Genomic DNA, 16,023 nt, shown 5'->3' with positions numbered 1-16,023 from the left:
GTAGGTCCAAAACCAAAAGACTTAAATGCCATTAATGAATTTTATTAATTCCTTGTAAAAATAAGAGTATTTTTGAGAAAATTGCAATTTTCATTAAAGGTATGATTTGAAAATGATCCTCTTTTAATAGTATTGATGTCTCACCAACTCAAAAAAATCTAACTCTTATTAAATATATACAGTATAAAAAGATGACGTTCTAAAATAAAAATATACATAAAAATCTCAAATAAAAAAATTGATAAATTTATTTTTTTTAAGAAAACCATTTATTTCTTTGATATATTTCAACTTTATAAATTAATAATCTATATCAAAACTAAAACATTAATTTATAGCTAATATTACTATTACCAGAGAAAAATTTGCGCTTTCGAAACACAGGTCAAAACCTAATTGTGGCTTAAAGAAATAAAACAGAAAAACAACAAAAAGGGAAAACAAATTAGACTGGGAAAAATAAAATAAAACGTGCACAGTTTGTTTTTCAACTAATTAATAATTTCATTAATATTAAATAGAGCTTATCATGTCAATAGACAAAATTTCTAAGAAAATATAATTTAGTATATAAGTAAATATATGAGCTTTATAAAAAAAAGATATATATCAAAAAATATCTTCTGATCCTTGAGTAATTCTGAGAAATTTTCAATGATTCAAAGAGAACTAGGTGTTTTTCTGTATCATGTGCAGAAATAATTTTTTTAATTAAAATTAAATTTAAAAATAAGTTTAAATATATTTAGTAATTTAGAAGATTTGTCAACCTTATTTTAAATATTTTAAATATATACAAAATATTGTTATTACTATTGTCTTTGTTTTGTGTTCTAAAATGAATTCTCTATTTTACTATAACCTCAATATCATATAATAATTTTTAATATTTTTTTTTAAAATATGGTAATGAATCTTTTAAAAATTAATATATTCTTTGAAATATATTTTGCCAAGATAGATTAACTTTTCGAAAAGTTTATTTTTAAAATTTGAAACATTATAAATGATAAGATATAAAGCACTTGTTTTATTAACAATTTAATTATGAGATATAAATTAGAATGAAATAATTTCTTATAATTTTACCTTATTTGGATACATTTTCATTATAAACATTAAAAATATATAAAATACTAAAAATAATAAATTAATTTAGTTGCTTTTTTATTTACTTGTTTAAAGTCTAAGTTTAATATTATCCATCTCGGATTTATATTATTTTATTTTATTTATATCTTTTAATTATGGTAATCTTTTAATTGTAGTAATAATTATATACTTAATATTTTATACTTGAGTTTTTTTTTTAATTGAATTTTGTGTAATAAATGTGTTAAGCCATGTTATAATCATGTAGGATCGATCCATGTCATCATTATTTTTGATAATATGACTGTGGTGATGACATGTAATCAAATCACTTATTAAATAATGTGTAGGAGATATCTTAAGTTAAGGAATATATTTAGAGGAATGTTCTATGTTTTTAATCAAATATTTAGAGGAAAATGTTCTAGAAATTAAAGGAAAGGTAACAATTAAAGTAATAATAAAAAAGGAAAATTTGAATTGGAAAAGTAGCGAAAGCCAAAAAGATAAAAGGAAACAACATTGTAGGCTAAGTATCACGCTACATAAATATTGAGTATTCATTCCTCAAAATTAACCTGTCTCTTTGTGGACTGTAGAGTCTTCTTTTCGAGTTGTTGTTAGAACTTTATTAAAGATTTCGTGTTTCTTCTTTCTCTTTAATCCCTTACTAATAACATAAAGAAACAATCGTATTCCGTTTCGCTCTGCTCAACATTGCTTCATCTTTGGTGTAACAAAAAATGGAAGGAAAAAACCTTATTTGTAGCGAAAGTACTTTATCTATGGAGATACCAGAGGATATAGTAGAAGATATTCTTCATCGCATTCCAGCAGAGTATCTGGTAAGATGGAAAACAGTGTCGAAAGGATGGAAATCATTGATCGAATCCGGACATCTAGCAGAGAAACACCTCGGTCGCCATCAGAAACTGTATGGAGCTGAAGAGTTTAAAATCACTTATGAAGGGTCCAACTCGAGAGGCTTCGTTGCCGAGCTTTTCACAAAATACGAGGGACTGAGACCGAACAACAGGGACTCAGAATCAGAAAATCGTCCTAGAGTTTCTGGGTCTTGTAATGGTTTGGTCTGCGTTTACGATTTAGTCTACGTTAATCTTTTCAATCCTGTGACAGGTGTGATCCGGAAACTTGCTCCTCCTCGAGGTACCATACTTTCATTGGGATTCGGGAGAGATATTGTAACAGGAGCATACAAAGTGGTGGCTGCGTATAGGCTAGATGATGATAGAGTGGAGATTATGGTTTTCGACCTGAGCACCAGCAAGTGGAGGAGGAGATACAAAACCGCTGGTCCAGTGCCTCTTTCTTTCACTCTAATTAACCCTAACAGAAACCCAGTCTTTGTAAACGACTCACTCTTCTGGTTGTGTTCACGTGGCCATTTGGATATACTAGTCATGAGTCTTCACACTGAAAATTTTCGTACTGTATCGCAACCTAAGGACATTGATGTGTCGTCGGATCTCATTTACATGTGGAGCCGCGAGGACCGTCTATGTGTTTCTGATTTAAGACTTTGCAAGGACTCCGATGTGTGGCTTCTAGTGCAGGACGAGGTTACAAGGAGGTGGGAGAGAACTAGATTTGCTTTGGTCGATACTGTTATTCCTCCATATAAGTTGCATTCGGCTTGGTTTTCACCGACCTTGGTTTCTCCTTACCAGTCGTAGACAGACTCTTGTACATTAATTAACTCTTTGCTCTTTCTGACATATTTTTTTTCTATATCAACTAGAGATTTTCCCGGACTACGCCCGGATTATTTTCCATATATTTTAATTAAATTTAAATTACTTTCTAATTGGTATCCGAGTATATATACTATAATAAACTCACATTATTGATTGCTACATTTTATTAATTTACTAATGTCCGAAACCTTTAATAACATAAGATGGTGTTAGATTTATATGAGCCACCGAACTTCTAATGCCAAACCAAAATAATGAAATGGTAATATTCTTTACATCGGAGTATAGGGATGTTAAAATGGGAAAACCCACCCTATTTAAGATTCACCACAATCAAAACTATGTCGTTAGATTAATTCTAAAATAGATCTATTAGAAGTTTTCATTTAGACCCTCAAATATTACATTGACTCATTTAACTTGTTTCGACCAATTTAAAATGATATATGATCTTCTGCTTTTAATATTTATTTTTGATGTAAGACTATTTGGAAGAAAAATTATTTTTAAAAATATTATGAAAATATTTCAAGATTGATTATGGAAAATGAGGTTTTAGTTTTTTTTTTAAAACCTCAAAGTCAATTTTTTCGGCAAACCCGTAAAATTGAAATTTCTCTCTAAACCGCAAATCGGATTTCCCTCTAAAAAAACTGCAAATTGTGTTTTCTCGATAAAATCAAAAAATTGAAATTTACCGCCAAAATCAGAAAATTGAAATTTACCGCCAAAATCACAAAATTGACTTTTTCTCGTAAAACCGCAAGAGCAAAATTTCTCACCAAAATCACAAAATTAAAACTTCCGCAAAAGCCGTGAAATTGAATCTTCCTGCCAAAACCGTAAACACAAAATCTCCTGCCCGCTAAAACAGAAAATTTAATTTTTTCCGCCAAAACCGCAAAATCGAATATTTTTACCAAAACCAAGAAAATCAATTTTTTCCGTCAAAACCACGAAATCATTTTTTCCACCACAAAAAGCAAATTTCCAGCCAAAACCGGAAATCGAATTTTCGTGTGAAAACTTTGAAACTGAATTTTTTCGCCAAAACCGCAAAACTGATTTTCGCTAAAATCGTAAAATTGAATTTTCTCGCTAAAAATAAGAATTGCGTTTTCCTGCAAAACCCACAATATCTTGGATTTTCCGCTAAAACCAAATGAATTTTCTGCTAAAACCGCAAAATCTGATTGTTCAGTTAAATCCGCAAAATCGGATTGTTCCGGTAAAACTGCAAAATTAGATTTTCTCACTAAAACCACAATATTAATTTTTACGTCATATACATGAAATCATATTTCCCCATCCAAGCAGAAAAGTTCTGTTTTTTGTCGTGCATATACTTTTCGTTCATGTTGTCAACGTTTTTTCGTTTTCTTAGCTTAGGAAAAAGTCTTAGGGGAAGGGAAGAAGTTTGGATGGTAATTTCATGATATGTTTTTGCCTTTTGCTATAAAAGTATAGCTTTTGGTGTGGAATATTTATGTTGTTCATATTTAATTATGATGAAATTAATCTATTTTTAGATGACTTGATCAGCTTAGAGAAAACTAAATTTTTATTTTTGATCATGAAAAACTAACTTTTGTATTTTTGCTCTTTTCTTGTATGTAAGCCTTCTCTACAATCAGTAATTTAAGTCACTTTTAAAGTTAATTTAAATTTTGAAATGCACTGATTTACAATATGCTGTAACAAATATTTATTTTCTATAGGTTTCATTTGTTTCACATATCACCACTTTTAAAATGATGTAACATCACAATACTGTAACTGTGATATAGATAGATAAATTAAATTATTTAATTTGCAAGATTATTTTCTTACTAAACTGTTAAACGGATGGTAGTTTGTCATATGCGTGACTTGCTTACTTGAAAAAAAAAAGATGCAAAGAATACGCCAAAACAAAAGTATTGTTTCAACTTGGCATAACTATCATCAAAACTGACACTAATCACTTTCTTTTATTTGGCTCAACCTTCCTATTTTTTTATTTACCGAATAGTTTTACACACTATCATCTCCACTAAGACATTTAACCAACTTGGCAACAAAATACAATATAGGGGCATTATTCTCAAAAGAGATATTCCTTTGCAATTTTGTCTGCCACTCTATTCCCGTCTCTAGCTTGAAGGCTACCTTGTGATCTCCTATCTTCAAGAGCATGAGTTGAATATCTTGGATATGGGCGTTGAGAGAAGGCTGTGGTTCCTCTTCTTGTAAAGCTTCCACAGGATCCTTGGAATCAATTTCATAAATCACTTCACAAAACTGAACCTTACAACCTTAAATCTCTTGGAAGATCACTTTCTATTTTCTCTTGGCATATTTGATTAAAGTCCACTTTAAGACGTCTTCTTAAAAAATAAACACAAATACATCACGAATGCTTTCTTTATGTGCAAAACCAATTGCTGTATCACTAAAATCTGTTGATCATTCCACACTGCAAATAATGTAAATATTTCGGTCCACCATCACGTGCTGTAAGAACTAAAAAAAGGAATAAGGCGTTGGTAACATGTTCATATTCAATTCTAAAAAAAAATGTTCATGTTTAAAGATTTGTCTGCTCTTGTTTCACACAAGACAGAAACAAATTTATATGATCATGTAATCGGAGAAACATATTGCATAGGATAAAAGATGTTCCAGATCAGGAAATACATAACTTGGTTGTGGCTTTTGCTTCCTCAAACATCACTCTGTTCTCATTGCTAACTTATAAGGCATAACATGCAAGTCAACAGAGATATAAGAAAAAATGTTACCGATTTGCCGGTAATTTTGAAGATTCAAATAGAAAAGTAAGAAAGGTTACCAGCAGGAGCTGCTGTTTCAGGCTCCTTGAATTCGACAATAACACACTTGGACATCAAGGATACTTTAGCTATGGCTGACGCATGCTCTAAGAGACATCTCACAACCTTAAGAAAAACACTCTATTAGCATGCAGAACAGAGTACTTCAATCTTCAAAGAAGCTTTTTATGCTGCCCCCAGTTTTAGATCCGAAACCCTTGTATAATCGATCCACTTGCCTGCAAACTACCAGTTCAAGTCGTCTAGAGACCTATCCAGATAGTCATAGATACCAAAGGAGAGAAAAACCTGATACAATTCTGGTCTTGTGAGATTTAGAGAAGTAGACCAAAATTAAGTATGTAATCCCATGTCTTCATGAGAAGAGAAAATTTATATGTGATTGATAGGCAAAGCAAAAAAAAAAAATTAACTTGACAACACACAATATATAAAATAGAGCCAATAAGAGAAACTTACTTGCAAGGGTCAGCTCCCGAGTGTATTCTCAAACAATGGAGGAAAACATCTGAATTTGGTAAAAAGAACCTGAAAGAACATAGCAAAGTGAGCAGCACACATCAGAACATTTCAATCTAAACCAGTTCTGACAGGCTCTACACACAATAACAATAAAAAAATAAAAGATCTTCCACACATTGATAACCTAAATGATCTCGGTCTCATAAAATCAAACTCTGGCGAGACTGACCATCAATATTTTTTCCTCCTCAAACAAAATATGGAAAGTGAAATGGAATCAAAGCAGAGTTTAAAGAGTACATACTTTAAGCTGACAATAGATCACTACAGCTATTGTAATCTTTCCACAAAAACATTGACTTGAATCTCTCCAACTGCTGCAAAAATTCTATGAAAAGACTAAGCAAGAGAAAGTAAAAGCATGTGAATGTTGATCCGCCAAGCCAGGGGATACTTCATTGAAGAACTGAGTCATTGGAGCCTTTCTGGTGGATTAAGCCGCTTTGGTTGCCATTGCTTGATGTGCTTACTTGGTTTTTCGTTAGATTTATACAGGAGAAGAATCAGCGGAAGATGAAATGAAAAAATAAATGAAAGAGTAAAGACATGATTGATTGATGAAGTAAGTGTGGCGGCACGGCGATTACAGAGGAACGGATCAGTGAAGACGAAGCGCAACAGGCGGAGTTCGAAGACGCTCCCGACTGAGCATAGATTTAGTCGTGGTTTTGGATTCTGGGCTATAGCCAAATTTTGAAGCCCACAGAAAAGGCCTATTTTCACCCGTTATCCTCAAAAGCGGTGTTGACATGGCGATTATAAGCTCTCTGATTGGTCTGAATTTTCAATCTGATGTGGACATGCTTAGATGGCTTAATATCCTGCTTTTAGTATAGGTTAGATATGATCTATCTATATTATTAAAACACAGTCATGTGTGATATTTTAAAATGAACTTTCCTCTAGAATGTTTATCAAATTTTACATAATTTGATCATTATATCTTATTCTTTTATTCAGAATCATTTTAAATTTATTTAGAAAATTAATTAATTTAAATTTTAACTATCATAAAATATAATTAGAATTTAAAATTAAATTTATTTTTATTTTATGAACTAAAATCAAAATCATATAAAATATTTTGATTATATTTTAATGATAATAAAAATTTAAATTAATTAATTTTTCAGAAATACATTTTTATAAAGATCTTAGAAATATTTTGTTAGAAAGAAATATCCATTTCTATTTCAAATTAAATAAAATAAAAAATCTTATCCAACTTTGTGTATTTCAAGCAATTTTTAAATAAGATTTTTACTACAAAATTATTTTGCATGTACAATATATTATAGTTTCTTCTTAATTTTTTTTTGTTGTTCATAACAATATCTCAAAATATTTCTTCTCTATTATGTAGGTTCGGTTTAATTTGACTTCCATATATATTTCAAACTTAGAACTAAATTTAAAAATTATCTAAAATAACATTTTTTACATAATAATGTTCTCAAAATAAATTTTGTTACAAATTATAGTAATAACAATATAAGCCACTTAAAAATAGACATTATAGAGTTATATAATACATATAAATTACATTAATTTAGTGATATATTTTGTTATATAAACTAAAATGTTTTAGTATAAGAAGAAAAAACTCGCACGTAGTTTTACATTAAAGCATGATTGTTTTTATTGACTTCTACATCAAGCAAGTCCGTCATAGATAAATGCTTATGATAATGTACAAAATTATGTTATATGTAAATTTTTCGCTCTTACCACATACATAATTTGTTTACTGCTTATTATTGGTAACTTGATACCAGGTTTTAACCATGAATAACAATCTAAAAAGTATAGTATGAATTGTTAACCATTATTTCAAGCATCCGTTCAATAAATGCAAAATAAATATGATATTTTCTAGCTGGAACATTCAACTTCCTTTAATTTACGCTTACGATATGGCCAATCACAATTTTAGTAGGAATCAATTCATTTTTTTATTTATCATTCTTTACTACTGTTAAAAAATTTTTGTTGTTCATAACAATATCTCAAAATATTTCTTCTCTATTATGTAGGTTTGATTTAATTTGACTTCCATATACATTTCAAACTTAGAACTAAATTTAAAAATTATCTAAAATAACATTTTTACATAATAATGTTCTCAAAATAAATTTTGTTACAAATTATAGTAATAACAATATAAGCCACTTAAAAATAGGCATTATAGAGTTATATAATACATATAAATTACATTAACTTAGTGATAAATTTTGTTATATAAACTAAAATGTTTTAGTATAAGAAGAAAAAACTCGCACATAGTTTTACATTAAAGCATGATTGTTTTTATTGACTTCTACATCAAGCAAGCACATCATAGATAAATGCTTATGATAAAGTATAAAATGATGTTATATGTAAATTTTTCGCTCTTACCACATACATAATTTGCTTACTTCTTATTATTGGTAACTTGATACCAGGTTTTAACCATGAATAACAATCTAAAAAGTATAGTATGAATTGTTAACCATTATTTCAAGCATCCAGTCAATAAATGCAAAATAAATATGATATTTTCTAGCTGGAACATTCGACTTCCTTTAATTTACGCTTGGCCAATCACAATTTTAGTAGGAATCAATTCATTTTATTTATTTATCATTCTTTACTACTGTTACTCCATTTTTCTTTGTCACAATATAGACAAGAGCAACCAAGCTACTATCAGAAATAGCATAAATATTTTTAGCCTCTAGAAGTTTTATGTTCTCTTTATTTATAACATCTCTTAGATTCAGATTTGAGCTTCTTTAATATAATTTCATGATTTATCTTCTAGATATACCATATGCATACAAAGTTCAGATGAGATCCCATGATGGTATCTAACGAATAGCCTATACTCTATGATACTTCTTTAATTCGCATAAAAGTAAAGCAGACTCGTTATTGTTCAGTTCAACATTAATGATCACACAATAAATGGACTTACAACCAAAATGTGTCCTTAGCCATGTTGAAGTCTTTTGAGCTCCACTTTTAGAGATGTCAACACATTATGTGGGTTGAGAAGATCTGCAGTAGCCTTTGGTGTAGACGATTTATCTATGTTCTCATCAAGACTCACGAAAGCTACCATGCGTCCCATTTGTGAACAAGAATTTATCATCTTGGTGTATCCAGCTGTATCCGCATCCCCTACATCATACCTTGAAGCATAATAAATGGATAATATATGACCATCCAACGTAGGTCTTTTCAGCATTTGATCCACCTCAACCTTCATATGATTATGTCTCCTAGATGGAGATTTATATTACCTATTTTCACATCAATGATAGCTCTTGCTATAGCCAAAAAGAATGTCCCAAAATGAGAGGATCCATAGGCTTCCAGCTCCAACACCAGAAAGTCCACAAGGAACTTGTAGTTCCCAATCACGACCCCAATGTTCAAGACAACCCCAATCACTCACCATATCCTTACACTTAACTTCCTCTAAAACTCTGCAACATATGTTTGGTCTCACTGGATATGGTGCCTTAGAAGCATACACACGAACCACATGTGGTGTATGTACTACGACTATCACAATCTCTTCCTTCAATTGGTTCTGCACTTTCCACAGTTTTATGTTCATTAGAAGGTAGGTTCTTCGTCCCACTCCTAAGAGTGATAGCATTCACAAACTCCTTTCTTTGGTTGTGTTCACCTTTTCCAGGAAGAGCTCCACTGGGTATTTTGACAACCTAGTCGGTCGATACTTCTTTTAAATAAGCATTATTGTTCAGATCGATTTGTATACTAAGTTAATTAAACCTCTTGTATGTGCCTAACAACCTAGTTCAACATGATTAGTTTCACGAGTTGAACCGTCTCTCGCACCGTCTCTCACAGTTATTGATTATCGTATGTTCATGTTTCTAGTTAGCTACTCTAGAATAAAGGTAATGAGTTCAATCATGTGAAGGATTCCATTAAATAACCATAACATTTATGCGTTTTATAAATTCATCAAAACCCCATAAACCCCTAAATCTAATAAGATAACTACTCATACATAATTAAGTATGATATAGAGATAAACTGAATGAAGTGCATTAAAAAGATGAGGAATAGATACTAGAGTTCCAATCAAATTTTTGAAAGAGTCTTCTTATATTCTCTCCAAAACTGTAAGAGCAATAAAGCTTCTATGAAAGTATTCAAAAGTATGTTAAAGCCTCTTAGCCTAAACAATGGCTTAAAAACTATATATATTAGGTATAAAGTAGGCCAAGGGAAATCTTGTAATTTGTGGAGACCTCTGGGAATTCGAACAAGGAAAAGCCAAGGAACAACCAAACTTGACTCTGAAAATTGCATGGGCCCGTATTCACGTCGGTGTCGAATGATACCAAGGATGGTGTCCATCGACACTCCTTCTAAATCTTGATTTTTTCTTTTATTTTCTTGAACAACTACGAGTTTCCTCATCATTATGCTTCGAGTGATTTCATGATTTCCACAATGTTCCAAGACATACCTGAACCTGAAAAACTCTAAAATAAACTCGAAATATAATATAAAAACTGGACTTATACTATTGCTAAAAACCAGTGAAATTCATTATATTAATGTTATCAACCTTTGTGTTCATCTGAGCAGTGGTCTTTTGATGGTTGATCAACAATTGCTACATCATCATCATCAAGTTTAGACTTTTGAGCAACTGGCAAGTTTAGACTCTTGAGCAACTGGAACTGAGCTTCAACAGCTTGAAATAGAGATGGGTTCTTTGGATGGACGGTGTTGAATTGTTGTTTCTGCTGGTATCCTCCCTTATTCTATTTAGAGCTCTGAATCCGAAATGAGTTAACTCTGCACAAACAGTTTATTATGATACTTTTGTTGGAATTCATGTCCCTTGTCTGAGCTAGGTATGATTATCATTGACCTTATGGCTATTTTTATAGTTGTAGATAGAAAATAAATTAAAAGACCTTTTCTACATCTCAATCAATGGCCTATACTTTTGTAAGATATAAACATAAATTTTTTTTTTTTAAATGTATTGTTAAGTTTCTCAATAAACAATACCTGTGGTAGAGATGATACTAGTAATAGATAAATCAGTACCTTATATTTGATGACTATCCATAACCGATAGCCTGAGGATGTATCGTTCTATTAAGCCGGTGTCCAAATCCATCCGAATTTGAACTAGACAACATTTATAAGAGGCGAAAAATAAATACTCGACAACGGAGCAAGTATCGGGTTCGGGCAAACGGGTCAAAATAATTTTTAATGGGACTTTATCAAGTTCAAAATTGAAGCGGGTGGATCCGATAGTTTGAATTGAAATCTCGCCGGCTCGCGTAAAGCTCTACAGATTCGTACGAATATCTGATTCAAAATCTTCCGAAAAAGTTTCCGTTTGTTCCTCAAGCGAGCGGTTTGGATTGTGATCGGAAAGTGAAGAAGAGATGGAGGAGTATCTACAGTGTATGAAGACTCTCCGATCGCAAATGACTGGTACAAATCTTCCTTTTCGCTTATGATTTTCCTGATTCCAGCTGTGGCGATTGTGGACTTGACTTTGTTTATCATGGATTCGACTGAGGATAGATGTGGAGGATCACGCGGCGAAAGTCTCCGTCGAGGAGCAGATGCAGATTACCACAATCGATACCTTGCAGAAAGATCTCGATCATGGTTCGTCTTCGGATTCAGTAGTTTCAATTGAAATGTATGTTGTAGGTGAATTGAAAGCAATTTCGTTTGGAATTTCTCAAGCTTATTATTATTGATGTCTTCGCTCAGATTAGGCTGAGTTGTGATCAACTATTGAGAATTAGAGTAACAGTCCTTTGTTCAAATTTGGATCTGCGCTTTGTATTCATCAGATTCATACTCTTTTATCTTTTTATATCAGCATTGTGTGAGACAAAGAGACTCAAAGAAGAGACGGATCAGAAGACGAGGACTAAAGGCGAACTATGCTCACAGATTCTTGGAAAGCAGAGAAAGATTTCGTCAATGGAATCTGATTCAGCAAATCTTGCACAGGTACACTTGACCTCTTACGTTAGCCATGAATATGAAACTAGTATAAAAGGTCTTCTTATGCCTTTAGAAGTTATCACACTGTTGTTAGCTTTGTGTGCTGCTTGCACTGAGTGAACTGTTGTTTATCTTGTGTCGTAGAGTCTGGAGCTTATCCTACAAGAACGAGACAGTATATCTGCAAAGCTTGTATCCAAACGGTAACTCAAAAAGACCTTACCGCTAGAACTGGAATGTGGTTCTGGAATCACCTTGCGACTGTCAATTCTATTGTTTATAATTGCAGTTCTAACTATATAAAGACTGCAGAGGAAGCTAAAACCAAACTAGAGGAGCAGAAGGTTTTTTATTTGCATCCTCTTGTTGTGATTGTGTTTACCAACACATCATTAACCTTTATGTCGTCCTTATTTTGGTCAGGGCTGGTTTGTTTCCCATATGAGCAATGAAACTGGCCAACAAAGACAGGTTCGTTCTCCTATGAATCCTTACATACCTGTTCCATTAAAATAGACTTCCAATATTTGCATAGTAACTGACGTAAAGATGTCTCCTCACTTTTTTTGTTGGTCCTTGATACTTTAGAAAGAAAAATCAAGGAAAAACCTGATGGGATTGTCAGATTCTGCTAGAGCAAAGCTTGATCAAGCAAAACAGATGAGATCCGAACTTATCCAGGAAAATTCCAAGGTTATTATCAACTTGTTACTGTTGGTTCTCGAGATAAACTTACAGTTTATTTCCCTAGTCCGGTAATGCTACATGATTTATATCTTTGGGCACCTTTCTGAATTACAAAGTTTCATTTCAGATCAAGCTATCAATTGAGAATGTGAAGAACAAGATTAATGATTTCAAGGTAGTTACTCTCTGGGATCATTTCTACCATTTTGATTTTGCATAGTGCATCAGTTAGATCTTTTGCTCACATCAAGAGATTTCCACTCTGCCTTTCTATATTCAATTATGTATGGGTTTTTTTTTCTGCACCTGATACTGTTCTATTTCCTCAACTCGTGAACAATGCAGCCAGAGTTAATGCCATTGGATATTAAGATTCTAGAAGAGGAATACACCGCACTCTTGTCAGATGAATCTGGAGAGGCAGAGTATTTACATTCGCTGCAGAGACAGGCTGAGAAACTGAAGGTGACATTGATTTTGTTGGCTTGGTTTTGATTTTTAATTATGTGACGATCATGACCAACTACACTTGCTGCAGGGGATATCTTACATTGCTAAATGCGGTTGTGGAGAGGAATACAGTGTTGGTCTATATTAGGCTAAAGTCATGCATGCATCATCACCTTTCAAGTATATGAATATGTGAATGCATCGAGAACCAAAACGAAGCTTTCTTTATGTGCTACTTCTTTGAATCTGTGCTTTACCTAACGGGGTTCTTGTTTAGTTTGTTGAGATACAACTTCAATACTCTCTTCTTCTTTTTTTGCCAAAATTTGGAACTTCAGTACTGTCTTGTTGAAGTATATAATGTCTCACAGTTTGCACGAGAAGAGCACTTTTTTATAATATTCCGTTTATATATCTATAATACATAGGATAAGAAGCAGCAAGCAATATGAACCATCTGTTTGACTTGTCATCTTGATAGCCTGAACTTAAATAGTTTGTGCAAATCTAAATCTATAGCTGATACACAATGTCAGAAGACGAACATGAAGCTCGTAGACATTATAATTTGGGGGTAAAAAGGAAGAACTTAAGTCAAATAAGAGAAGAAGAAAATTGGAATAGAACTGATTTCTTTTGTTTCCTCAGCACAGTATTGCGAGTTCACTCCAAGTCCAGGCCTATTACCATATAAAGTTTAGAATGGATGGTGGGAGTGAGTAAAACTTATTCATCACCTAGAAAATTCTAACGTAAATGTATCACTATACAAACTTGATCTAAAACTGCGCTTATCTTCCGAGTAAAATTCATGGATTAGTTCTTTTAGTTCAGACCACAAAGTTTGTAGATGTAGTGAATAAAATGGTGCAATACCATGTACGTACTCTTACAAAGTGCCCTTACAGATAGTACAGTGAGTGCAATTACTGGAAGACAGACACTGAAGCCAATGTCAATTTTGTCTGTAAACTCAACAAACGCATAACTCCACCGAGGTTCCTCGTAAATCTGCAAGCTGCACCTCATCTGTCACACATTAAATATTGGTAAGAGTTATTGGCATTCAATCCTCAATTACACCGAGTTCAGCTTTGCCAAATCAAAAATGGAAAATAACTATCTTATTCAAAACACTTCCCGGTTTCAAGAAACTTATGCAGAATCACATAGGAGAAGAACATTTCAATATTGTTACTCTGTTTAAAAGCAACGCCATGTGAAACTATTGGTCTATCCAATAAGCAGAATTGCAAGGAAAGAAAATGAGGTAGTTGCAATACCTGAAAGTAAGCAGCTTTAGTGTTGATAGTTTCAGTATTCAACATCATCCATATCGCCCATGTACTCAGCAACTTGTTCAAGTCTAACATCAAGCATCTTGTGGTTGTCTAAGTCACGAACCACACCAGTTTCTTTATCCAAATCTTTCTCAACCAAATTCCCATAGACGCCCTTATGTTTCCCCAACAGAATCAAAACCGGTCCTCCTCGCCTAGGCAGTGCCGTCTCCAGCAGCTCCTGATCAACCCCTTGAACCAACTCTTGCGTCTCGTCCATCATGATATCACAGGTCGTTGGTCCGACAACATCAACAACTTTCCCTTTCTTCAGATACAGCCTCCCACTTTTAAAATCCTTGCTCACTATTCTCACCTTTATATGACTCCTGAGCCATGAGGGCTTCTTAACTCTCCTCTCACCTCTATCATGCTTCTCACTGACTCTAACTTCATTTCTACTCACTCTCTCTGTTCCTCTGCTTCGTTTACTCGCTTTCTTATCTTTCTCCTTGTCTTTCAACTCTTTTAAACACCGTTCTTCTTCCCGGGAACCCAAATCTGCTACATCACTCAAACCAACTCTCACTTCATCTTCACTTCCAGAGAGCTTCAAAGCAAACAAATCATTACCAAGCTTCTCCACAATCTTACCCTTTAATCCCATATCTCTACCAGCAACGATCCGAACTTCTTTTCCAACAAAAAAAAGATCCCCACCATTAACATCAAGTTTCACACTTTCTTTAACTTTATCAACAACAAGCTTAGACTTATCAAGATCGAAACCTAAACCTTCCTTAGCAGTCCAGCGTTTGTACTCCTTAATCTGGACATCATCTTTAGCGTTCTTACCAATCCCCTTGCCAGGCTTCCACCCATACCCAGCCATCAACGCAGCTCCAAAACCCTCCACAGGAACGCTCTCGAAGTCCTCTAAGGTCGGGTCATCAGCAAGCGACTCCAGATCTTTCCTCAAACTCTGCATCATAAGCTGCTCTATCGGAGCTAGGTTCCGATCTTCTTCTTCTTCGTCGTCCTTTGCTTTCTGACGCAGCTTCAAACCGTAGGTGATGTTCTCCTGGGAACCGGTTAAAGGAACCTCGGGTTCGAATTCGAGACCCGAACCGGTGTTGCCGGATTGGAGCGGGAGATCGAGATTCTTCATCTTCTTGTGAGGCCTCCATGTGTTGTCGATCGGAGGGATGACGTGTTTGGGAGTGGAATCAGCTTGGGTTTTCGAAGGATCGAATTCCGTGACGAACTCTTTGCTTGTACCGTCATCGACGGCGCCGGCGGCTGTGACTTTGGGTTTCGATTTGGAAGGGAGAGAGAAAGAGAGCTTCATGATTGATCGGTTTTCTTCTCTTCTCTCTCACGAGCAGAACCCGAATGAATGTCACAAAGACGCTCCGTGGGTCGGAGATGGGTGCTCGT

The 16,023-nt window shown here is 33.5% G+C and overlaps 3 protein-coding genes across 6 annotated transcripts; 2 read left to right on the top strand and 1 right to left on the bottom strand.

The window, feature by feature from the left end:
* Positions 1–1,784: 1,784 nt before the first annotated feature.
* LOC103874897 (putative F-box protein At1g33530) lies at positions 1,785–7,753 on the top strand. Its single transcript, XM_033291654.1, has one exon. It carries the CDS (start codon positions 1,836–1,838, stop codon positions 2,784–2,786), a length of 951 nt encoding a protein of 316 aa, XP_033147545.1. The 5' UTR covers positions 1,785–1,835; the 3' UTR covers positions 2,787–7,753.
* Positions 7,754–10,416: 2,663 nt separating this feature from the next.
* Positions 10,417–13,689, top strand: LOC103874785. 2 transcript variants are annotated; one of them, XM_033291656.1, is made up of 11 exons: positions 10,417–11,499; positions 11,538–11,641; positions 11,735–11,821; positions 12,042–12,175; positions 12,314–12,372; positions 12,459–12,513; positions 12,593–12,640; positions 12,758–12,862; positions 12,984–13,031; positions 13,202–13,321; positions 13,395–13,689. In XM_033291656.1, the coding sequence occupies exons 2-11, from the start codon at positions 11,593–11,595 to the stop codon at positions 13,452–13,454; spliced, it is 765 nt and encodes a 254-aa protein (XP_033147547.1). In that variant the 5' UTR covers positions 10,417–11,499; positions 11,538–11,592; the 3' UTR covers positions 13,455–13,689. The 2 variants fall into 2 exon arrangements, with proteins under 2 accessions (XP_033147547.1, XP_009151474.1); XM_009153226.3 differs by having other exon boundaries at positions 11,135–11,641.
* Positions 13,690–13,753: 64 nt separating this feature from the next.
* LOC103874786 (protein MOS2) lies at positions 13,754–16,023 on the bottom strand. Of its 3 annotated transcripts, none has more exons than XR_001959214.2 (3): positions 14,590–16,023; positions 14,183–14,335; positions 13,754–13,986 (listed from the first exon to the last, which is right to left on the bottom strand). XR_001959214.2 is itself a non-coding variant. In XM_009153228.3 (2 exons), exon 1 carries the CDS (start codon positions 15,932–15,934, stop codon positions 14,621–14,623), a length of 1,314 nt encoding a protein of 437 aa, XP_009151476.1. In that variant the 5' UTR covers positions 15,935–16,022; the 3' UTR covers positions 14,087–14,335; positions 14,590–14,620. The 3 variants fall into 3 exon arrangements, 1 of the variants encoding a protein (XP_009151476.1); XR_634293.3 differs by having other exon boundaries at positions 13,772–13,986; positions 14,194–14,335; XM_009153228.3 differs by lacking the exon at positions 13,754–13,986 and having other exon boundaries at positions 14,087–14,335; positions 14,590–16,022.

The sequence above is a fragment of the Brassica rapa genome, chromosome A05 (genome assembly GCF_000309985.2).
Source record: "Brassica rapa cultivar Chiifu-401-42 chromosome A05, CAAS_Brap_v3.01, whole genome shotgun sequence".
In the NCBI taxonomy this organism is placed as follows: domain Eukaryota; kingdom Viridiplantae; phylum Streptophyta; class Magnoliopsida; order Brassicales; family Brassicaceae; genus Brassica; species Brassica rapa.
The sequence above is the reverse complement of the archived record's forward strand: the minus strand, read 5'-3'. Positions and strand labels throughout refer to the sequence as shown.

Excerpts from the sequence above, each read along its gene's own strand:
- LOC103874897 (XM_033291654.1), top strand. The coding sequence starts at position 1,836 with ATGGAAGGAAAAAACCTTATTTGTAGCGAAAGTACTTTATCTATGGAG.
- LOC103874785 (XM_033291656.1), top strand. The coding sequence starts at position 11,593 with ATGGAGGAGTATCTACAGTGTATGAAGACTCTCCGATCGCAAATGACT. Across the intron at positions 11,642-11,734 it reads TCTCCGATCGCAAATGACTG|ATGTGGAGGATCACGCGGCG; the intron begins GTACAAATCTTC and ends GACTGAGGATAG. Across the intron at positions 11,822-12,041 it reads GCAGAAAGATCTCGATCATG|CATTGTGTGAGACAAAGAGA; the intron begins GTTCGTCTTCGG and ends TTTTTATATCAG.
- LOC103874786 (XM_009153228.3), bottom strand. The coding sequence starts at position 15,934 with ATGAAGCTCTCTTTCTCTCTCCCTTCCAAATCGAAACCCAAAGTCACA.